Source organism: Pseudorca crassidens, chromosome 3 (genome assembly GCF_039906515.1).
Source record: "Pseudorca crassidens isolate mPseCra1 chromosome 3, mPseCra1.hap1, whole genome shotgun sequence".
NCBI lineage: Eukaryota > Metazoa > Chordata > Mammalia > Artiodactyla > Delphinidae > Pseudorca > Pseudorca crassidens.
Window position 1 is genome coordinate 137,134,493 of NC_090298.1, and position 24,995 is coordinate 137,159,487.

The window sequence follows — 24,995 nt, forward strand, 5'->3', positions numbered from 1 at the left end:
CCTGCTGACAAGCCTGTGGTGGTGTTCCCTCCTAAGCAGCTGTGAAGGGAAATGACCTGGCAAGCGGGAAGACAGTGAAGGGAAGGGGTCCCCAGCAGTCGAGGAGGGCCTGGGCCCCCCCACCTTCCAGCTGCAGGACTCCCAAGCCAGAGTCACAGAGAACACCTGGGGGGAGGAAACGGTAGCAGGACATCACCCCTCACAGCAGGCTGAGAGCAGAGCAGGACAGCGACCACCTTGATCTGGACACTCCATCCCGCCACAGGCCACAGCACTCACCAAGGTCTTTCTGTGCCACTGTACCAGGTGCCAGGCACTGGGCACCCACAGCAAGAAGTCTACCACTGCCCTCGGGGAGCTTCCCGGATGGCTCTTAAAGCAACTGACATTTCCTTCCACCCTGGGCGGAGGCAGCAAGCCCAGCAGAAGTAGCAGAATCTGTGCCCATCACGACAGCCATGACCGGGCTATGCGTCTCTCACTCCCGCTGGTGTGGATGAGACCAAGTGGCGTTTACACAACAGCACGATTCAAATGACAGAGGTTGTGACACATGCAGCTGGGTCTTGTTATTTCATGCATTAATTGAAAAGCACATGAAACACTGGCACACAAATGTTCATGGTGGCACTGTTTATAAGAGCCAAAATGTGGAAACAACCCAAATGTCCACTGACCGATGAATGAATCAATTTTAAAAATTGAGGTCTATCCATACCATGGAATATTATTTGTCCATAAAAAGTAAGGAAGTTCTGACACATGCTACAACATGGAAGAACCTTGAAAACAAAAGGATAAATATTGTGTGATTCCATTTATACGGAGAGTTCCGTATAAGCAAGTCTATAGAGTCAGAAGGTAGATTAGTGGTTCTCGGGGACTGGGGGGACAGGGCAATTGGGTGCGATAGCCAAAGGGTATGGGGTTTCTTTTGGGGGTGACGAACGTGTTCTAAAACTGGTGGGTGATGGTTGCACAACTCTGTAAACATACTAAAGCCATTGAATTTTATTTTAAATGGGTGAAATGTAAGGTATGTGAATTATATCTCAATAAACCATTACCAAAAAAAAGAAAAAAGCATGATGACAATAAAAAATTTTAAAGCACACGTACCGCTGTATTATAAATTGTTTTCAATGTTAACAGCTTTATTTCAATAGTATTGGTGTTCTTTGTATTTTAAATTATGCCTTAAAAACATTATTCTTTTTTTAAAATTATTTATTTGGCTGCGTTGGGTCTTAGTTGCAGCACACGGGATCTTTCGTTGTGGCACGTGGGCTCTAGAGCGTGCAGGCTCAGTAGTTATGGCGCAGGCTTAGTTGCCCTGAGGCACATGGGATCTTAGCTCCCCGACCAGGGATCGAACTCTCGTCCCCTGCATTGGAAGGCGGATTCTTAACCACTGGACCACCAGGGAAGTCCCCAAAACATTATTCTGATAAAGGGTCCATGGGCCTCAACAGACTGCTAAGGTTCATGACACAGAAGGAGTCTGTAGGCCAGAAAATGGGTGCTGTGATGCAGCTGTGTCACCTGCCATGACACAGAGAACAGGCAAGGCCTCCTGGAACAGGGATGGTGAGGAGTCGGCCAGGCATGTGGGATTCCCAGCACTTAAGACAAAGGCACAGAGGTCCTTGGAGACCACCCCCACTCCATCTGCTCTCCCAGTGCAACCCCAGATGGGCCCACAGAATCCCAGCTTCCTTGCCCAATCGCACCCTTGACTTGTCTTAGGCCCCAGTTAAAACTTCTCACCCTCAGATTGTTTTTAGTTTTAACTGCAGCCCAGACAATCAGCTCCCTCCTAGTGCTGCGACAAGGGCTATTTTCAACATGGGCAGAGCCTACATTCCCATACCTTGATGGAAATGTATGATCTTTGAAAGCTCTTGTCCCAGGCCCACAGGATGGAAGAGAGGGAGGTGGGTAAACTAAGACAGAAATGCTGCCTGGTCACGAGGGGTCTTAAATGCTGGTCTCCGGGCTTGTGCTTTACCCAGTGGATGAAGAAGCCATTGGAGGCACTCAGGGGGAAGGCATGGCAAGGCAGACAAGAGCAGGAGAAATGGGAGGGCGGAGCAGTGCTCCCTGTCTGTGTCCCAGCGCTTCAGACCATAGACTCTACCCCCTGGAGCCAGCGGACAAGTGACCAGGCCTGGCCAGTGGAAGCCCTGCTCCCTGCCCTGGCCACAGTGATTGCTCAAAGCTTGACTCATGACCTAGCCTAAGCCAATAAGAACCAGACTCAGGATGCTTGCTGAAACCCCAGGAGAAAAGAAGGTCTTTCTGCTGGGCCGGCGGTTGGTGCCAGGTGAGCCTGCAGCTCCTTTCTGGGGAGAGCCTGCTGAGGCCAAGCTAAGGAGGAGGGAAGTGGAGCTGAAACAGGGCAGAAGGCCTGAGCATCCCCTTCTGGCCTGAGTTGGTTCACACTGGGTTTTCTGTACTTGCAGTGGCAGGGGTCTGGACCTGGGGATGGCCTTCTGGAAGGGACAGGGCGGCAGCACCAGCTGCACACGTGCTGGTGAAAGCACAGGAGCGACGGCTCAGCCTCTCAGTCACACCCTCCAGATTCACGTCCAAAGAAGAAATTAGGGGACAGGCTCTCCCCCTCAGGGGATGGTGGGAGGAAAGGACATGTCCCCTCCTTCCCTGGCCAGTGGCTCCAGACAGCTCTTCACCCCCAAAACCTGGTCCTCCGTCTTACAGAGTCTACTCACCAACCTGCCCTGAATTTCCCCTCCCCAGCCTGCCTGCCAACAAGACAGTCTTCTCTCCTTCCAGGCTGGAAATCTTTCCCACATCCTGGCTAATTGTATTCAGGTGGGAAGGATTTGGGGTGTGTGTGTGTGGGTGTGTGTGTGTGTGTGTGTGTGTGTGTGTGTGTGTCCACCCCCAGCCCTGGCAGCTGCCCCAGGAATGCTGTGTCGGCAGGAAGGCACGGAGGATACTGGGCTGCAGTCTGTGTCCTGACGGGCTCTCAGTGATGTCAGCGGCTCTTGGCCTCGTCCAGTAAACATCTGTTCTCCTTATTCTAACCCAGGAATTCCATTTCAGAATAGTCACGGCCTCATCTGGCAACATAACCGTCCCAGGCTGGTTATGGCCTGGGGCAGGGAGAGCATCCTACCCAGGGGCCTGCCGGCCCCCAGCCCTGCCTCCCCACTCCGCCCACCCAGCCCAAGCCCAGCCCACGGAGCACTCAGAAGTGATGAATATCTGCACTGCACTTCATGCGTCTCCAAGTACTTTCACACTTTGGTTCCTCCTAACAGCACCATAAGGAAAATACTACCTCGTAGTAACAAGGGCCATTCGCTACTAAGTGCCAGCCGTGGGCCTCACTTCACTGAATCCTCATAATAACCCACCAGACTGTTTGCTGCCATCAAATTTACCTTTCACAGATGAGAAATAGGAGGCTCTGCGAATGAGGGAGCCAGAATCAAACATGGGGCGGGACCGCATCTGACTAGCGCACTGGGCCTCACACAGAGACAATGGTCTGTAAGCCGAAATCCTGAGACAGAGGTGGGAGGAAGAGACGACCAGCCGCAGAACCACTCCGGCATCCACCGCAGCATAAGAGAAATGCTCAGGTACCGACACAAGGCCCACGCAGGAAATGATAGTGACTGAGGCGGGAGGGCGGGGGGGGGGGGGGGGGGGGGGTGGGGGACCCACAGGGGGCAGCAGAGAGCGTGGTGCTGAGGCTGTGAGATCCCTCTGGAGGGCTCTGGCCCTGCTCAGTTCCAGCCCTCTGGAATACAGGCCTAACAGCTCTCCCAGGTCCTCCAGAGAAACTGGAAATCTGGAGCTCTGTGAGAAATTTGTCAAACACTGGGAAGGCCAAACAAAACTCATCTGTGGGTGGACATGGCACACAGCCCGCCAGTTTGCAAACTCCGCCCTGCACGATGAGAACACTGAAGTTCAGAAATTATTACACTGCTAAGGGGCAAGGCAGGGACTCAAAACAGGGTTTCAAAGTTCAGATTCATTCATTCCCTTCAGAGTTTCAGGTTATACATCTGGATCTACCTGCCAGCCCTCCCCTGAAAGTGTCTCACTGAACCACTTCCCCAGCTGAAACTCAGGACAGTCTTTCAAAGACAGTCATTTTCCTGCCAGCCCTGCAAACAATTCTGCCCGGGTGCACAGCTCCTTGGCTGTAGGGGACACCTAACAGGCCACACTGGGCTGAGAGAGACTCCCTGACCTAATGGTGGGCCTAATGGGGGCCCACCAGTCACTGCTACTCATCCCCCGCAAAACCACCACACGTCCATGTTCTATGCTCAAGCTCTACTTGATGCAACAGACCAGGAAAAGAAAAGTTGCTCCACCAAGGGTAAGTGAAGACGGGAGATCACTTCCACCCAGACTTGTCCACTTTAGGTCCACTGTCTGCAGCATTCGCAGAAAGAGAAGCAGGACCTGGTCCTGCTCTCCCGTAGATGGCGGCAGGCCAGGTGATCTGAAGACATGGTTGTGGCTCCCACACAAAATTACTAAAATTCAATTTTATACTCTAACCAACGTAATAAGACATAAAATGAATAAATATTGAAAAAGATGCGAAAATATTATGAATTGCAGAAATAACTGCATACTTAGAAAATCCTCTCCTGCAAAAATAATCCACCAAAAAGGACAAACATAATAATATGGAAGTTCATGAAAATGCCTAGATGCGAAATAAATATGGAAACTTGCATATCTAGAGTGCAAACATGGGAAACATCCAATCGAGAGATTTATTTTAAAAGGATTTTTTGTGATTATCCACGTTTTGCATCTGTGCCACTATGATAATGGAAGATTGATTTTGCTGAAGTGCAAGAGGAAGATTCAAGTCATTGGGAGCAAATGAGAAGGAACCAGTGAGGCCTGATGGAGCTTGAGTTTGGTAGGTCAACAATGGCTGTCGTGTGTTTAGCTGCAGTTGTGTAAATGCATATATAATTTGTACTCACATGCTGTTTTTATTTCCGTTGGCTCTTTGGGAATGAAAGTGTCTAAACTCTGAGAATATTATTAATCTGGAACAAGTAGGTCCCAGCTATTCTGAGTAAAGGATCACCTGCTGTATCTTAGATTAAAAATGTTCCTAGACATCTATAATAACCTACTATAAAATATAATGGAAAAGATCCTGTTCACAATGGCAATAAAATTCTAACTCTTGGTAGTAAATAAGGGATATATTTTAAAAGATTTGAATTAATGTTCTTATTTCCCTGAGAAAATTAACCATCATGAAGATGTCATTCACTTGTTCAGTAAAGATTTGCTGAGGCCCTGCTGCATGCTGGACACTAATTTAAGCATGCAATATCATCCAAAATAAAGATCCTTTTATGATATTGTTTAAAACCATAAGAAAACAAACCCAAAATCCATTTGAAAAATGGACAAAAATAGCCATTTTTTTTAACATCTTTATTGGAGTATAATTGCTTTACAATGGTGTGTTAGTTTCTGCTTTATAACAAAGTGAATCAGTTATACATATACATATGTTCCCATATCTCTTCCCTCTTGTGTCTCCCTCCCTCCCACCCTTCCTATCCCACCCCTCTAGGTGGTCACAAAGCACCACGATGGTGATACTTGCCCTATTAGGTATCACAACATATTGTTAAGCAAAAGTAATTAAAAGACCCTAGTCCTGTTGCAAGAAGAAGAGCAGAAAGGCCAGAAATAAGCCAGATCACTTCCATGAACTTCATAGATAGGGAATATGCACCCCAAAGTCAGGAGGAAGGGTGAATTAGCAAATGAATGGTGCTGAGACCCCAGAGAGGCAATTTAGAAAAAATAAATACTTAAAACCAATACCTTATACAGTACAGGAAACACACTTCACTGGAATTAAAGAAGTTAAATATTTTAAATTCAAATCAGAAAAAAATCAAAAACTCTGAAGCACTTCTTTGAAAGGCTGATTATATTCTACAGCTTAAATAAACAGAAGAAATCAACAGGAAGGGGCTGGCAGAGTTGACCAGAAGAAATGAAAGTCATCAAGGTAAAATAAGAAAGGAAACTTCATGAATATAAATCTGCCCAAGATAACAAAGGGTTAATGTTTAGCCCCAAGGAGGACCAGCCAGCTTCAGAAGAGGAAAAGGCATGTGAGGGAGGGGGGAGGGGGGAGGGGGTTGGTGAGGAGCAACCACCAGTTATCACAGAAATACAAGTTTCAGCAACAATAGGAAGGATCATACCCACACCCATATAATTAACCCAAAGCAAATGCCCAGGGCCAAGGGGCCCAGCCCAACCCCTGCACTCAGGAGCCGAGCTCATTCCACTGGAACCAAGGAGCACCTTCAGGTTGGGGAGGACTTCGAGGACCCTGCCCCCAAGCAGGACAAGCTGACCCCTGGACAGAGACTACCATCTGCCCTCCCCCATCATGCCCAGTCCCAGAATATCCACCCAGGTCACCAGAGCCATCATCCACAGAGAGCAGCCCCCTGCGACTGGCCCTGGCTTTGGTTCTTGTACTCCAAATCCTGCAGACCCAGGGGCTCCTCAGAGAGAAGAATGCAGCAACTCCAGTGACATTGATGGTGGGGGCAGATGTCTGGCACACCCTTCCTGTCCCTCTGGTGTCCACCACTCAGCTTTGGCCACCCTCTGCCTTCTACTCCAGACACTGCGCAGAAGCCAACCTCATTCGTCCCCTTGCCCGGATGCCCTTGTGCAGGACACCACCTGCACAACCTTCTATGGCACCCCTGGGGCAGGAACACAGCTTGGTCCGACCAGCCTCTCTAGTAAGGATACAGTCAGCAAGGGCCTGGGCACCCTGGCAGGAAAGATGGCACCCAAAGGCCAGGCCACACTATCTGAAGTGGGGGCTACTCCAGCAAGGCAGAGGAAGGCCTTGACCTCATTTGCTGGGAAGTGCACCAAGAACTCAGCCCTCCCCCGGTAGCAATTAACCCTGTTTGTGCGGATGGTGTGTGGGGGGTGGGGGTGGGGCGGGGGTGATGTGTACCTCTGAGGATCACAGGGGCTGGAACCAGAGCTCCAAGTACAGCAGAAGGAGCCCAGGCTCTGGGCTTTGTGTGACCTGAGCTAGGTCATTGCCCCCCTCTCTGAGCCCTGCTTTCCTCCAAGTATGGCGGGATAATGTCGCCTTCCCTGAGTGTGCCTGATGCCGGTGGGAGCTTGTGAGCATCACAGGAGGTGACTGTAAATAGGACAATGCAGGCGCAGCCTGAGGCCAGCGATGAAGAGCCCACTGCCCAGGAAGGTCACCCAGGAAGGGTCATCCAGGGTGACGAAGGGGGCGCCCCTTACTCTGGGAAAGAAGGAGAGGACAGAGAGAGGAGGGAAAGGAAGGGAGGGGGAGGGAGGGAGTGGAAAGAAGGGAGGAAAGAGAAGAGGGGAGAAAAAAGGAGGGAGGGAGGGGTGGAGTGAGGAGTGAAGGAGAGGATGGGGGAAGAGAGAAAGAGACAGAGGGGAAGCAAGGGACAAGAGGGGAGGGGAGGGAAGGGTAAGGCGGGGAAGAGAGAGGGAGAGAAGGGATGCCAGGTGCCTTTGAGCCAGGATCCAGCACTACCCCCAGACCCTCCACCTCTCCCTGTTTGGTAGCTGCTCAGGAGATACAGGTCCGCCCTCTGTCAGCTGAGCTGAGCCCGGAGCCAGGACCTCTCCTTGCTCTGTGCATGCGGGTCTCAGACAAGCCACTCCAGGCTGTGATGGACCAACACACCCGGATGCCCAGACCCCAGCTTGGAGCTAGTGAGCTCAGGCCAGTGGCTAATGGCCAGCCGGCGGGTGCAGAGAGCAGAAGGGAGGGGATAAGGTTGGGAGCCTCATAGGGCCTGCGGTCTGGTTGGGGGGGCTTCAAGGAGCAGGACGCCCCTGTGCCTACCCTGCTGACAGGATCTGTGGCATCAGTGTCCACTGAGTTCCACGTGCCTGCAGCATGCAGAGCCAGCCTTTGGAATGGCCATGAAAGGCAGGGTGTCCTCCCTCTGAATTCCTAGGTGAGGGACCCAGGGCAGAGAGGGTCAGGAGCCACGACCCCAAAGGCAGCTCCCCTGGTCCCAGGCCACCTGGAGGCCTGGCCGTCCCTCTTGGCCATCATCTCCTTTTGCCCCAATCTCCCCACGACATTCCTTTGGACTGAGGCCAGCCAGCCTCATTCCTTGTCACTCCCTCACAGACAGACGCCCTCTGAGGCAGGTGGCATCGCAAGTAGGGAAACTGAGGGTCACAGGCCAGCAAAAGAAGTGCAGGGTCCCGAACCTGGTTCTGTCCTCACACCTCCTGACCCCCAGGTCCTGCCCAGGTCTGATGAGTCAGAATCTCTCAGGGTGAGACCTAGGCACAGGCATTGTTCAAAGCTGCCCAAAACCCATGCCTGTCTGTGGGCAGACAGATAACATGATGGAAAATAAATTTATTTTTACAGGCCACAGATTTCCTCTAGGGGGCAACAGTCTTTGGAAAAAGACCTTCTAGAAGCATGTGGGAATAAAGGTAACAGCGGGACGTAGGGGGCCTGGGTCGGCAGGTACCAGTGACTCAGAAAGGGGGACAAAGTCTTCTGTAAGACTCAGGAGAGGAGAAGCCAGGAGGCTTGCCCCAGAGAAATTGGAGGATGGGAGAAACATCACTGAGAGGAGGGGAACCTGCCTTCAAAATGACAATTCCCCCACAGATGGGCTTTCTAAGAACCCGTCCCTGTTCTACAGGGAACCACCTGCACGGCTGGGCGGTGCAGCCTCCTCCACCTTCCTCGGCAAAGCTCCCCACACCCCACAAACGCTTCCTGTGAGTGGCTGACAGCTGTACACAGGGGCTGGCTTGTATTCTGGGCCAGCAAGCTTGCAACTGAGGAGAACTGGCAACAGCTCTGAGGTCCAGGACAGCAGGAGACACAGCCCCTGGGAGCTGCAATGCCTTTAGCCTTTAAGGAGGGTGGTGGCAGTGTGAGGGTTAGACATCTTTTATCTAGATTTCAGCTCCTTTGCTGATGAAGACTAGAATTCAAAGGATACTGCCTTCGCATGAAATCCATCTTAGTCCACGAGCAAGTAGAGAAACGCCAGGGGTGTCCCCATCAGAGTCAGGCCCAGAAAGGGATACGCAAAGCCGCTGCTGTTACTTAACGTTACTCCAAAGGTTCTAGATGGCACAGATTGAAAATGAGCCTCCAGAATTACCATAGTCTACAGACAGTACAACTGTATACACAGAAAACCCAAGGGAATTCACAAAGATGTATTAGAATTAATGAGTTCAAAACAAAAAAATTAATGAGTTCAATCAAGCATCCTGATAAAAGATAATTATATAAAAATCAATAGCCATCCTGTATACCAGTGATAGATGGATATGATTCAATTCACAATGGCAAAAAGAAAAAAATCCTTGAAATGGCCATGATTTAAAACAATAGGTGACCCATATAAAAAATGTGTAATACTTTACTAAGCAACATCAAAGCAGAATTAAATCGATCGAAAAACACACCATGCTCCTGGTAAATACTACAAATTTTGTCCATTCCTCCTTTAATTGGTTTCTAAGTTTAATTTAATGTCAATCAAATTCACAAGGGATTTTTCTAACCTGACAAAACAATTCTAAAATTCAATTGAAAAAATAAACAGATGTGACCAGCCAAGAAAATTTTGCAAAAGAGTAACAGCGAAATGGGGAGTATCCAGCCAGATGTTTCAAAGCAGCAGTATCCAGCAGAAATGTAATAAGAATGTCACATGTAGCCATGTTAAAAAAAAAAGGTGAAATTAATTTCGGCAATATATTTTACTTAACCCAATATATCCAATCTATTATTATTTTAACCTGTAATCAATACTTTAAATTTATCAATTAGATATTTTATTTATTCTTTTTTTGGGTACTAAGTCTTTGAATTCTGGAGTATATTTTACACTCAAGAGCACCTCTCAGTTCAGACCAGCCACATCTCAAATAGCCAACAGCTTCAAGTGGCTTGTAGCTACCATAGTAGTGAACAGCACAGCTGTCAAGTAGCCAGTACTTTAGATATTAGAGCTTTAAAGCTCTTATAATGAACAGAATTCAGTACTGGTACAAGAAGAGGATGAAAGAAAAAAAGAATTTATCTGTGATATCAGACCTGAGGTTTCATTTGCAACTGACTGGAGACAGTATGTGGCATAATTCATTTAAAAAATTATACATACTCACAGCTCTTGAGCCAGTTTCTATCATACCTCCAGAAGCTCTGTGTCAATCAGACTGGCCACCGCTGAGCCTTAGACATACCTTGTGTGAAACATAAATACACCTTATTTGCCATGTGGTTCCAATCCCTGTCTTCAAAGGAGAAATATCCAGGCTCAAAGATGAATCTTTTCTTGTCGTTTTTATTGTTTGGCTGTGCCATGTGTTAGTTGCGGCACGTGGGATCCTTGTTGCGGCACGCGGGATCCTCATTGCGGCACGCAGGATCCTCGTTGCAGCACGCGGGATCCTCTTTGTGGTGCGCGGGTTTAGTTGCCCCGTGGCATGTGGGATCTTAGTTCCCCGACCAGGGATCGAACCCGCGTCCCATCAGGGAAGTCCCTCAAAGATAAATCTTTGAATGTTCTGCTCACAGAGCTGGCAAGGGCTTGTCCCTCCAGTTTGAACAGCCCAGTCTCTGCCGCTGCCCTGCTTCCCCAGCATGGGAATTACGTGCCGGCTCTTAGGTCCTGAAATCACTTGTAACATCATCATAATAATAAAACTATGTGTCTGGGACTCTAAGACACCCATTTTTCACATTTACCACATCTAAACTCAGGATGAAATCAATGGGTCTTATCACTGCCAGCAGCTGGCAGCAGCCATGGGGTGGCTGGCATTGCCTGGCACACACCAACTCTGCCACGGTGTTTCGTACTGCTGTTACTTCGCTTGAGTTACTTGTAGGGTCAGCATTTCTTGTGTTGAGACCCTTCCCACCCAAAATGTCTTCAAGAAGTCACACTGTGATGTAAAAAATTACAGTGTATGCAGAAAGGCACGGAGACAACAGAGTGTGTAGCTTTGGCATCCATGAGAAATGTCCCTGGAGGAAGGACTGCAACCTCATTCCTTTGCCAAAGAGAGGAAGACACCCAGAAGTGGACGAAGCCAGTCACACACTAAGTAAGCAAAGTGAGCAAGACAGGAAAAACAGCCCACCACTCAGAGTAACTAGAGGCGGGGTGGCTGATGCCTACGCCTCACGGGACTACGGTTAAGGTGCAGTGGTGTGGTTTAGTTGGGAGTGTCCCCTCTTTCTTGTGGCGCCCTATAATTGATGGCACCTTAGATGCAATGAAACACAGGAACGGCCAACACTTCCCAAACCCGGGGCCTGGGCTAAGTGCACCCACCCTTCCAAAGCCCAGTGAGGTTGGCAATCCAAGGAACTGATGTTTGGCAGTGTTTGTGGCCCTTGTCCAGGCTGCCCAGCTGCGCAGGGAAAAGCTGACCATGTGACATGGCAGCCTCCAGCCCACAATAAGTCCACTGCTCACCATGGCGAACACTGAAATGTAAGGGGCAGGGTAGGGCAGTGCAGAGCCTGCCTGAGCCTTGGTCCTAGACGCTAGGGTTTCCTCTGCCTCGGAGCAGAAGCTGTGTGCCCCTCTCCACAGGCCCTGGAGTAGACATGCAGTGTAACTGAAATTCACGCATCAGCCTGAGGAGCCGGCTCCAGGCTCAGTAATAACTGCTCCATATTAATGGCAGCACAGCAGACCCAATGGACAGCTGACATTTAATATGAAACATAGGCAGCAGAGCAAGAGGTTCCTACCTGGGCCCTCCCATTCCAGAATGCCTGCCACTGTGGGGAGGGGGGGCTCAAGGCAGCACCAAGATTCAGGGGGCTGGAGTCGTCCCCTAAGTACCTCCATCCTACCTCAGTCCCCTCCCCTGCAGGAAACCCCTGCCAAGAATATACATGACCACACATGCACACTCACACTTGAATACACACACTCGCACACATGCTTACTTAAATGCACACAGGCACACGCACAGATACCCACACACACTCACATGCACACACATCATACTCATACAGATATGCATACACATGCACACATTTCCACATACATATACACACACATCCCGTGTATAGGAACATGCACACACATTCACACACACCAGCAGCCTGCTGTGTTCTGGCAGCAACACAAAACCCCCCAGCCTGCCCGAGTGCAGGAGGGCAGTAGGGATAAGCAAGGACACATCTGCCTGCCAGTACAGACCCATGGTCCCAAGAGAGGCCCCATGCATACTTGACCCTACAGATCTCAGAGACCAGAATGAGGAGGCCCAGGCCACAGCTCAGGCCACCACACAGCAAAGCCATCCTCTATGCTGAGTGGACACACCAGGCCATGGTGGGGGGGGGCAGGGGGCATCCCTGTGGCTCAGAGCAGATGAGCCCTTCGATGACTTCTCTACTCACGCAGGTTGTGGCATTTGTGGTCCTCACAGCAGGCCTGGGTGAAGATCCAGCCTTCCCCCGCCTCCCAGCTGATGCTGGGTCACTCCTCACTCACTAAGTGCTGGGGATATGGGGGGATAGGCAGTCAAGGCTGGCCATCAGGCAGGGGAAACCTGAAACCTGCCAACACCTGAAGGAGCAGCATCCTTACACTCGGGAACCAATGTCATAAACACACAACCAGGCAGTGGAGTCAGGGCAGGGATGGCAATGTGACAGAAGACGGTCCAGAAAGAGCTGGCCTCCTTGGGCTGAGGCTCAGAGATCGGTGACCAGCTATGCTGGCCTTCATGAGGGGTCTAGTCAGGCTTCACTATGCTCCTGCACTGTGTATTGCTGGGCCACAGTGATTGGCTATGGAAAGGTCCCATGACCTAAGCCTGTCCATTCAGAGTGAAGTCAGAACTGTAGCAGGAACCTCCAAAAAGTAGTCTGTTTCCCTTTTGCACCTGGTTATACCTGGGGAATGTGAGGGTGTGGGTGCAACTACAGCCAATGGTCCACCAAGGAACAGAGTCACACTGGGGAGAGGGAGCTGGGCGAGCAGGGGCACCACTCCACCCCTGAATTACCTACCCAATCCCACCAGTCCTCAGATGCCTTTTGTGTGTGTGTGGTAAAATACATATAACAGGGACTTCCCTGGTGGTGCAGTGGATAAGACTCCGCGTTTCCAATGCAGGGGGCCTGGGTTCAATCCCTGGGCAGGGAACTAGATCCCACAGGCATGCCGCAACTAAGAGTTTGCATGCCACAACTAAGGAGCCGACGAGCCACAACTAAGGAGCCTACCTGCCACAACTAAGGAGTCACGTACTACAACTAAGGAGCCAGTGAGCCACAACTAAGGAGCCCACGAGCCGCAACTAAAACCCGGCACAACCAAATAAATAAATATTAAAAATAAAATAAAAACGTATAACATAAAATTTACCATCTTAACCACTTTTAAGTGTACAATTCAGTGGTATTAAATATATTCATAATGTTGTGCGACGATCACCACCATCTATCTCCAGAACTCTTTCCTTCTTGTAAAACTGAAGTTCTGTATCCACGAAACAACAACGCCCCATCTCCTTCCTTCAGCCCCTGACAACCTCCACTCTACCCCCTGTCTCTAAGATTTGGACAACTGTAAGTGCCTTCAGATGCCATATTTGCTGAAGCCTGCTGAGTCTGGGTTTCAGACCACAGACATGCCTACACCATTCTGAGGGGCCACCATGAGGTGGGCAGGGGCCGTGGGCTGCTGCTCTGCCATCCTTAGCACAAACTCCTGACAAGCCAGCCTCCACCATGGCAGCCACAGGTCAGTGCACATCCCTCCCCAGTCCCAGCAGGGAAGAGCCCCTGGGAAGCCGCTTCCCTCCCGCCAAATGGCACTCAGTGAGAAGTGGTGAGGAGGCCAGACAGGAGGTTGTGGATGCCCCAGAAGAGGGCATGGGGTAGCTGTGATGAAGTAAGGCTGGGTTCTCAGCAAGTTCTCGAAGACAGCCCCTGCCTTCAGGGAGCCCAGGCCCATCTAATGATCCTGCTGCCAGCATAGCTCTCAACATTTCCACATATGCCTCTGGAGGCCCAGTCAGGGGACCTCAGAGCTCACTGGATTCACACTGGAGTCATTTGCCCACGTGATATCAACCGACTCAGAAATGCAGCTTCTCTGAAGAAACATCCATAGGTCCGGCAGCAAGGAGCCCACGCTCCTGAGGGCCAACAATCTATCAAGGGAGGCAGGGCATAGACTAGCCAGGGTCCCCACCTCTCCATCAGCCCGATCCCTCAACTGGTCCCCATTTGGCCCCTAAGAAACCCAGAGTTGCCCTAGAAGGGTCTCAGAAATAATTGATGCAGCCCCACTTGTCACTGGACAAACCGAGGCTCATGGTGGGAGTATTTGCCCAGAGTTGCATGATGACCTGCCAGAGCCCAGTCCAAGGTCTCTTCACCACCTCCAACCCTCCTCCAAAGAGGCCCAGAGGGGCTTCCCTCCTTACTTAGTTTCATTTAGACCACGGGTTTTGAACTCACGTTTCATGAACCCCAAAGTGGGGGCAAGAAAACTGTGCAAAACCACACGTGTGCACAAGTGCTTTCCTGCGGGAAAGGAAGCAGAGCTTTTGGCCGTTCTCCAAGGGGGCCTACCCCACTGAGTGTGGACATTCTGGGGTCTGCAGCAAAGCATACAAGGAGAGGTGGGCCACCCCTGGGCATGGGGCACAGGGTCTTAGGGGGCAAGGAACTTCACAGGCTTCCAGCCCCCACTCCCCAGGCACACTCATTTCATGGCCCCTAGCTGAGCTCCACCCAGGTGCAGCATGGCCCTGTGGGCCCAGGTACAAGTTGCTCATAGTACAAGTTACCGAAGAAGCATGGGGTACAACGTGGCACGTGAATGTCCAGGACAGCTTCCTGGATGAAGTGCCATTTAGCTGAGCCCTACAGAGTGAGCCAGGTAAAGAGGGAGGGATAAGAGTGGTCCAGGCGAGGGCACAGCCTGTGCAAAGACCCTAGGATGGGAGTGTCCAGTGGTGGAGAAACTGAAAGCTTGATGTGACTGGAGCACAGGCATGAGGCGGGACACAGTGACAGACGAGGCTGAAGGCTACTGGGTCAGGTCATGAAAGGCCTTGTATGTCAGGCCAGTGGTTTTGAATTTTTTTTTTCTGGGTTTGGATTTTTTTTAAGGGCAATAAGAACCACTTAAGACCACCACTTAAGAAAGACTTAAGACCACCACTTAAGAAAGGTCTTAAGCAAAGGAGTGACAAAAATCAGTCTGGCAGCTGTGGTGGGAAAGAGTTGCTCCAATTTGGAGTGGCTAAGGATCACATGGGCAGAAGTCGGGGCTTGGAGTTAAGTGTGGTGGAAAGATGGGAACTGGGATGACGTCCGGATATGTCTAGGACGATGACTGGCTGGATGTGGCAGTCATGGAGTGGGAGGGGAAGGGCGATCCTGGGATTCCTGCCCTAGTGAAGGGTGAGGTCTGGAAGAGAGTAGAGAGACCTGTGTTCCATTTCAGAAGCATGGGGTCACTCAGGGAAAGAGCCCCCAAGGCAGCTGGGCAGGCAAGTCTGGAGCACAGAAAGAGATTCGGGCCAGATGCAGGGCTTGAAGTCTGGGTGGAGAGTGGCAGCCCAGCACACTGGTCCTTCCTCTTGCTTTTATGATAAAACCCCAATCCATTCCAGAGTTTGGGGACCTGACCCTCACTTTCAACCCCAAAGAGGGGCAAGAGACTCTGGCCAGGCCCACATCACAGTGATTGATTTAAAGGTGGGCCTATAACCTAAGTAGGACCCAACAGAACCCTCTCCAGGACTCTAGCAAGAACCATCCAAAAAGGAGTGCTCTCCATTTCCAAGACATTGCTACCGTGGAAGACAAGTTAAGCCAGGAGCTGCTGGTGGACCCCACATGGGGAGAGCCATCCTGAGATGAACACAGACACTGACAGAGCTGAAAGGCAGAAAGCATGTTCTAAAAGCAGCCCTGAATCCGCTAGATCCAGCCACGCCTGAAGCTGGAACTCCTTAGGACCCCAAGGATAACTGGGCCCATGACATCCCTTGTTTGTTTCATCCAAATTGGTTTTCTGCCACTTAAACTGAATGAGTCTTAAACAACAAGGAGAATAATAAGCCATGGAGGAGGCTGAGACCACCCTGGGCAGCTGTGTAGACTGCCAAGAACAGGGGCCAAGCAGGTACCTCTGCTCCTCTGACCTGAGCAGCCCCAACACCCAGGGAACCCGGACGTTCCCGCAGCCCCTCTTTGGTGTTCCTGAGACCTTCCCATTGCCCTCCAGGCAGTGCCAAGGCAAGGTGAAAGGTAGGAAGACCCTACAAAGGGCAGTTGCAAGTCCCACATACCTCTCACCCCCAGCCCTGCAGCTCAAGCCTGCTGCACCTGCCCTCCACATTCCAGCACCTGAACCAGCTGGAGCCCAGTGTGTGGCCTAAAAGATAGCAGCCTTTCTAGGAGAAATGAAACTCAATTAATTCAGTCCCTTAGTCCAGGAAATGACTTCTCTCTGTGGCCCTTAGTGACTTTTAATGCCCATCAAGACTATAGAGAGCAGGTGCCTGGCCAGGATGGCAGCCCAGCAGGGGAGCGCCAGCCCACAAGGCAGCAACCCTTGAGCCTGCCTCACAGAGTCACTGCCCAGCCCATGGACTCTTCCACCAATGGCCTTGCCAACTAGAAACATCAGGCCAGAGAGGTCCCCTGAGCTGCACTGCATGAAGGAGACAGAGGTATGGCTGGGTGCTTCCATCCTACTGGAGTCCCCACTGCCATCACCTAGCCATGAGGACTCAGGCCACCTGAAAGGAGCTGCAGTCCAGAGCAAGTCAGCGCCAAGTCACCAAGCCACTTGGCCACCAGACCTGCTCTCAGCTCCCACTCACTGACACTGACAACAGTCAATGCCGCTGACTGAGAAGGTCTCCAGGAGTTGACTAGAAATGTTTTAAAGAAATGCATTTCTTCATTTTTATTCTTTTTGTTGGTGTGCAAAAAATGCAATAACATGTAGTGAGCTGGGCTTGGAACCAAACAGACATGCGTTTAAATACAGACTGCAAAGCTTGAAGTAAGCTATCTCGGTTTATTCATCTGTAAAATGGGGATAATATCAGCATATACCATAGGGTGTTGTGAGGATTAATCAAGGTGATACAGCATAAGGTGCTCAGAAGAAAGCCTGGCACATAATAAGGGCACAGTGAACTGTGAAGTTCTGTTATTACTTTTTATGTCAACAGGCTTCTCATTGGGTTTTTAATGAGCATGTAAGAATGATGTGAAATTAGTACACCTATCATGTGGCCTGAGAGGTACTAGAAAACTCTTCCATAGCAATGAGATATACAAGAATCCTTTGTTAAGCATTACTTTCTCACCCATTGTGAAAAGGCAAATGTTAACCTTTCCCTGTGAATATGATGAACAATACCTGTCTAGTGACCGTAAAAGAACCTGGAAACTACACCTACCAACCTCTCTGGAAATAAAGTATATGGTATGTCTTATGAAGCATGTGGCATTTCCTGAATCTGTACGTCTACCTGATTCTAGTAGAATTTTCACCTTGGCACACCCAGGTTCCAACCTCATATTATTATAGGGAGCAGAACCCCTTACACTCTCCATCCATGGGGTTCTGCAAACCTCATGTCCTGATTCTCATGGGAGCATCTGGCCCCAGCCTGAAGAGAGTGCTACCCAGGACTCAGCTGGAATTATCAGAAAAAGATGTCAGCCAGCACCGGTGGGGCCCCTTGACTTACCACAGAAGGACTCCACCTGAGAACAAAGCCAACACATAAGAAGGCAGAGGCAAGAGACAGCAAGAGTCCTAATGACAGGAGCACCTGGATCCAGCCATGCCTAAAGACTGACCATTATGTGAGCTGCTAATTGCCCGTTTCTGTTTAAACTAATTTGACTTGAGTTTTCCTTCGCTTGTGACTGAAAGGATGCTGATCCTAAGAATCCCCTCGGGCTGAATAGATTAGGAGACTCCGGTCCACAGAAAACAAAGCTACTACCGCCTTCCTTTAAGGCAGAGAAACAAATTCGGGACCAAGCAAGTATATGAGCAAATGTATGTCCCAGGCCAGGAGCAGGACGATAGGCCTGAAAGGGCCTATGGCTCTTGGGAGAGGTTTGTCCCACCTAAGCATCTAAACTTAAGCTGTAAGACCACAGCTGCCTGCTGTGACCCTGCTCCATGGTTTCTCCACACGTCTTCCAGGAAGGCTAGTTCCACATGTTCTGCAAAGAAGGTGTTGATGGTCCCATCTGCATGGGAAGTACTGCATTACATGGAGTTCAAGAGGTTTCTTTATTACAGAACTTCTCAGAGAACCCAGTGGGCCTCCTTAAATCTCCCAGGCTGAAAGCAAAGGTGCAGCGTTTCCCACACCAGTTGTCCACTGAACCGCATTTGCCCAGAGAAACTTGTGGTGTAATCCTGTAGTACTCCTTTGCAGCAATGGGGGTGTAGCGCTTTGCTTCTCAAAGGGCAGTCCCAAAGCCCAGGAGCACAAGCCTGGTAGCTTATTAAAAATGCAGAACCTTGAACCCCACCCCAGACATACAGACTCAGAATCTGAATTTTAACAAGATCCTTGGGGATCTGCACACACTGCAGCCTGACACACCTGCTTCAGTGTGTTTCACTATCTGTGAAGGAAGAGTAGGGCTGCAGAGGAAGGGGTACTGTGTGGCATGGCTGCTGGGAGGATGAGATGCATGTAGCCTTGTAATGACTATTGAGAGGGAGTGCCTAGGGATTGCAGCTTCTATTACTACACCTCAGGTGCTTCTACCCACCCAGACTTGGGAGCACCATGGCAGAAGGGGCTGGACAGAACCAGGCCAGACTCCTGCCACCACAGGCTGTGTGGCCTTGGGCAAGTCACTCAACCTCCCAGAACCTCAGCTGCCCATCTGTAAACCAGGGATGAAGAATCCTCCCCCACAGGGTCTCTGAGGACCAGAAACATGATGTTTAAACCCCGGGCCCTTAGCAAGTGGGCCTATCACTGATGCAACAGAGGGACTTAACGGGCTAAGGAATTAAGTGTATAAGATCAGAACAGACACACACACGCGAAAAAGAAAGAAGGAAAAAGAGAAGAAGAACTAATGATGCTGCCCCACTATCTCAAGGCCAGTTTTCACTGACAACATTCAAGGCCACTCAGGTAGACGCCAGTCCCTCTTCCAACTCCAGTCTTCTCTCCAGCTGTGTCTTGCACTTCTGCCGGTGTGTGTCCAGTACACGTGACATCTCACTGCACCTGTTCTGACCAAGCCGATACACACCTGGTACTTCTCTGCATATGCTCTTCTCTATGTGCATTTGCCCCCGGCAACTCATTCTTCAAATAGCCGCCAGGAGCACATTTTCCAAGCCCTGACCAGAGTGGGCCCCAGCCCATCAGCTGAGCATGTGTGCCCCAGGTGGGCACCAGGCCAGCTACATCTCTGACCAGCACAGTGGACAATGGCGCTTGGAGGTGCTGGCTGAACAAACAAATCACAGAATGAACGATGCATGTACAAAGCCTCCCTGAAATGCTCTCCATCAAGTATTACTTAGCACACAGGAGTTGGCCCAGCAACAGACTACCTCCATGTCAACTCCCCCACCCCAGCCCAGGCCACCCCCCCGAGCCCCCAGCACCAATTTCCTTTTATTTAGGAAATTCACCTCCAGTGTAAAATGAGACACACGTATGAGGTCCAGGGCAGCCTCAGAGGCAACAAGGATATAAAGGGCTGCACCGTGTTAACCCAACTCCTCCAAGGACATTTACAGTTGTTTGCAGTACACCCAGGTTCTAACTAAATCCAGCCAAAGGCAGTGATTTTCCGAAGCAACAAGTGACATTTCCTGTGTCTCCATAAAAAGAACGCCAGCGGTTGTGGGGCTCCGTGTAATTGCTGGCTCTGCAGCCTGCAGGGCGAGACGGAGGACAGGGGGCTTAGGGGCCAGCAGGACTGGGAGAGAGGCCACTTGCTAAGAGTAGGAGTTCCCTGAGCAGCAATTAGAACAGAACCCATGGTGGGCGGCTTCAGATGTCTGGCCAGCACAGCCAGCCTGACCACCACACACCCAATCCAAAATAGAAAACTGCAGTGGCTTCTGCCACGTGTCAGGCCTCAGGGTGGCCGGACGGAGCACTGCCAATGTCAGCCTCCTCCCTGAGCATTGATTCAGGCTTCCTCCAAGGACCCCTTATGCCAGGCCATGGTCCCCCTAGGCCCTCAGAAGCAGGAGAACTTCCCAGGGCTCTGGTCACATTAAGTGGCCCAGGCAGTCCCAAAAGGGACCCACTCCCCAGCCTCTCCTGTCCTTCAGGGCCTTCCCATGGGCACCAGAGCTTGCATTTCCAAATGCTCCCCTTGGCTCAAAATAGAGGGAGAAAACCAACTTTTCAAATAACCAGCTGAAGTCCAACAGGAAACCACAGCATAAAAATCAGTGGTTCCCGGTCAGCCAGGGGGCAGAGGGATAACTGGGTATTTCAGCACCACTGCCTGGTCCCTAGGCTGGCACCACTTGCACACACAGAAACGAGACGACCAACTGCCAGCACACATGCCCCCACACAAATGCCACACATGCCACAATGCACAGCAACACACACGGACACACAAATGAACAGAAACCTGCAGATACACACATGGACAAGACACAATGGCACATTCACATGTTCACACAAGTACACAGGTACTCAGATACTAGTACCCATTCCAAAACACATGTGCAGACGCACGCACTCACAGAGATATACACACACCTGGATGCAAGATGAAGACCTGTGCCTGCAGGCATAAGGGAGACCACACTTTGCTACTTGATAAGTGCTTTGGAAATGTGGCCTTCCCTCTGCATAAATCACCCTCTCGGTCCAATTGAAACAACTTGCCTTAGAGCCAACCCCTTCAGTCTGCACCCAGTGGTCCCTAAGCACAAGGGTGCAGAGAAGGTCTTCAATACAGGCCTTGCCCTCCCAGGGGCCTCCCAGATAAACAGCTTCCAAAGCCCAGGAGAGGGCAATGGACAGAAAGAAGGGAAAGAAGTGCGTACTCACCAGCCCGTCGCAGTTGCTGAGCGCCACAGAGGAGGCTTCAGCCAGGCCGGCCACGTCTCCGACGTAGAGGCAGGTCCCAAGCAGGGGCTCCACGCGGGTGGCGCCCGACTCGCTCTGCCACTCCACCGTGGCCCCGGGCGCCACGAGGCGGGCATTGGGCCGCAGCCGCAGGTGCAGGTCTCGGCCGAAGACCGTGACATTGTAGAAGAGGCGGCCGCCAGCGTCCTCCTCGCTGCCTCCGGAGAAACCCGGGATCTGGACAGGGGCGGCCCTGCGGGCCCGTACCCCAGCCTGCGCCGTCGCCGCCGACACCACGTGGGACACCAAGAGGCCCTGAGCGTCAGTGCGCACCGGCACCGCCAGGATGCGCTCCGCTCCGTGCCCCTGGGGCCAGCCTGCAATGGGAAGGGACGTTAGACCAGTCGAGACCTGGGAACCCCAGGGCCCCGCCACCGAGTCCAGCATCCTCACAAACCCCTCCCCCACTGCGAAGGGAAGGGCATTCCGCTAGGCAACCCCCAGAAACTAGCCTTCTTCCAACCGGGAAGGGGCGTTAACAGGGCCGCCACTCCCGACCCCCGCCGACCCCGGGCCGACCCCCTCTAGAACCCGCCCAGCCAAGAGCTCTGCACCCTGCCCCGTTCCGGGTTGGGGCTCCGCGGCTCCTCGCAGTTCCCCAAGGGACGGCCCGGTCAGAGCATCCTCCAACCCTTGAACCTACCGTCCTCGGCAGTACGTGGGGCTGCTCCGAAGCCATTCCCGGCTGGCCCCCTACCCGTATGCCTCTACCCCTTCAGCAGTCCCCGCCGCCCGACTGCCCTCACCGCTCGCCTCCGGAGCGGCGAGGACTCGGCTCCCCCGGGCACTGGCGGCCTGTCCTCCGTGTACAGCTCCGGGTTAGCCCGCTGCCGGCCACCCTCCCCGCGTGCCCGAGGGCAGGGAGGGTGAAGGAGGGTCCCTCAGATCTTCGAGGATCCCCTCCGGGTCGCCCCAGCCAATCCTCAGGGCCCAAGGCGGCGCGCTCCGCACCCGACTCCTCCCGAGCGTCCCCGGACGCGAGCCGGGGCGCAGCCTCTCCCTGGCTCCCCTGGACACGCTGGGGCTGGCGCTGCGCTCTCCGCCGCGGGGCTTTCCCGGCCCTCCGTCTCCACGCTCCGCGTCCCGGGAGCCGCGAGCGCTCCGAGGCTCCCCGCAACCCGAGACGCCCAGGTGCGCCGCAGGGCGCCCCCTGCGCGACCAACCCGGCCCCGAAGTTGGCCAACTTGGCCCCGGGCGGGGCGCGCGGAGTTTGCCCAAGTCAGGCTGGACGACGCCTGGGGAGGGGGCGGTGAGGCACGCAGGGCGGGGAGGAGCCCGGCCGACTGGGGTCGCGAAGCGTGAGGGCCGCGCCGCACCTACCTGGGGGGTCGGCGGCGGCGGCGAGCCGGGCGTCCGCGGGCAGCGGCGGTAGCAGGAGCGGCAGCAGTAGCAGCAGCAGCGCGGGGCAGAGCAGGCGGCGAGCGGCTCCCGCCGGCGGATCCATGGCAGCCGGACCGCAGCCGGGGCCCCGCACTCGCAGCCGGCGCGAAAGTTCCCCGCGCGCCGCCCAGCCCACATCTGGGGGCAGCTGGAGCCGCCCGCAGCTGCAGCACCGCAGGGCGCGGGGCGGAGGAGGCGAGGCGCGGAGAGGAGGGCGGGGGAGAGCGGAGGGAGGCGGGGAGAGGGAAGGAGCGAGCGAGAGAGGGAGGCGGGAGGGAGGGAGAAGGCGAGAGAGGGGGAGGGCGGGGACGGCGGGCGCCTCAGCCTGCGGTGACCCGGCGCTTCTTGGCGCGGCCGCCGCTGCCGCCGCCGCCGCCGCCGCCGCCGCCGCCACCGCCGCCACCGCCCGCTCCCCTCCTCGCGCCGTCGCCGCCGCGGTTCCCGGCTCGTAACGAAGCAGAGACACCCCGAGGCGGCGGCGTAAAAACGCCGCGGGCCGGGTCGGGAGAGCCCCGCTGCTGGCCACCCTCTGCGGCGCCCCGCGCACTCGTGGCGCGAAACCTCGGAGGAGCTAAAGCCCGCCCGAGCATCCCCACCCAAAGAGTCCTCGGAGCACCCGGGTCCCAACCGTCAGCCCTGGGGCGCGAGGGGCCGCCTCTCCCTCTCTGTGCGCCCTGGGGCAGGATAGGGAGCAGAGCTGGGAAGGGGTGGGGAGGCCTGATTACTGGTCCATGGGGCTGAGCCAGGCCTTTTGACCAGTTAGAGACCCCAGAGGCTGAAAAACAGTTTTACCAGGAGGGTGCATGCACCACAAGAGCCACCCCAAAGATCAACTTTTACCCTTACAGAGAGAGGCAAGTTTCCCTCAGTCTCCAGCTCCTCTTTGCCTGAAGTCCCTCTCCCCCTCCGTCTGCCTCCCCAACCCTCCATTGCAGCCTCTGAGCACAGTCTCCTCCACCTAGACCTGGGCTCCACCTGCTAGAGCTCAGTCAGGTTGCCTCCCTCACCTGTCCTGAATCCTACATGGGAGTCTAGACGCCTGGTCTTTGCACACCCCCAGGCTCTGCCTGAAATAGCCTCTCTACACTCTGCCCACCTTTCCCAACTCAGCATCCAAGGCATCCCTCTCCACCCTGGAGCCAGTTTGCTGTCAAAGCCCATTCCCAGCTGGACTCCTCTCCAGCACAATCCTCATTGCCTGTCCCACCAAGTCTACTGTCCCCCAGCACAATGGCCTTCCCTCCCCTTGGGAGCCCACTCCCAAGCATGTGTCTGTGGGAACACCTCTGCTATGTGACCCCAGACTTCTGCCTCACTTCCCTGGAGGGTGGACACCTGTCCTTTTGGATTTTCTCATTCACTCTGCCCCAGGCCTGTGTGGCCAGTGCTTTGGGGCTGGCCTTGGTCAGGCAGGGCCTGATGACTCAGGTCCCTCCCTGCCCACCAGAAGGGCCCAGTCTTATGGGTAAAACACATGACTTACACAACTTGCTCTAGCTGTGATTTCATATTCTCAGTTCCATCATTTTCAGGACCCATCATTTTCAGAGGGCACTGAAGCTTGATGGCCATCTTCACCTGGAAGCTTTCCTCTGTGACCCCTGAGGGTGCCCAAACAGGATCCAGCCCCCAGGCATGGTGAACATCTGTTGTCAGTGTTAAAAATGGTAACATTTCACATAAGAATTTAGACTTCTGACTTCTTTTGAGAAATTGGAAAGTGTGACTACACTGGGCCTGCATTTCTGCTTATCAGCCATTAAGTGGGGCAAATGCCCTGCAGGTTGCTGTAGGTTCCCTTCCCTTACCCACAGAAGGCATCCACTTTTGTAACCTCTGATGGTTCCAGAGAAAGTGGATGGGGATCAGTGTATGGGAAGAGAGATGACTCCAGAGCCAGGTATCCTGGAGGACTTGGCATGGGTCGAAGAAGAAGTGGCATGGGTCGAACCCTGAAGGCTGAGGAAGCCAGGCAGCCCAGAGCTGGGTCCAGCTAGGTGCTGTCTTGGAATCCACGACATTTCCACTCATTCCCCCTGTGGCTGTCATGCTTTCATCCGCCTCAAAAGATGAATGAGACCCAAGCAGCAGCCTCACCTATTTGATGAGGGTGATGTTCTACTACCTCACTTGCTTCCGTGCCAGGTTTATGGTGACTACCATAATCCTCCTACCACCACCATTATTTCTTTATACTGTACTTAAGTTTTTAAAGGAGACTTTAAATCACTACCGTAAATGGGAAAGCCAACATCTTGCCATAAATCAAAGATAACTGCCAAAAATAAATACATGAAACAAAAAGCTGTTATCAAATTGTAAATACTATTGCCTGCAAAAGGCACGGAGGCTGAAGCTGATTAACAAGTGTTGGAAAAGTGGTGAGACAGACTAGAAGAAGCAAAGCCCTT

General features: G+C 52.6%; 1 protein-coding gene across 2 annotated transcripts in view; it reads right to left on the bottom strand.

The window, feature by feature from the left end:
* Nucleotides 1-22,771, bottom strand: part of ADAMTS2 (ADAM metallopeptidase with thrombospondin type 1 motif 2) — a 246,476-nt gene extending 223,705 nt beyond the window's left edge. The window contains exons 1-2 of one of the 2 annotated variants that reach the window (XM_067732549.1): nt 22,525-22,771; nt 21,127-21,521 (exon numbers count right to left, since the gene is read on the bottom strand). In XM_067732549.1, the coding sequence (XP_067588650.1) occupies nt 21,127-21,521; nt 22,525-22,648 (519 nt within the window). In that variant the 5' untranslated portion in view covers nt 22,649-22,771. The remainder of the gene's footprint in view (nt 1-21,126; nt 21,522-22,524) is intronic. The other variant, XM_067732550.1, reaches the window with a different exon arrangement.
* Between the last annotated feature and the right edge of the window lie 2,224 nt (nt 22,772-24,995).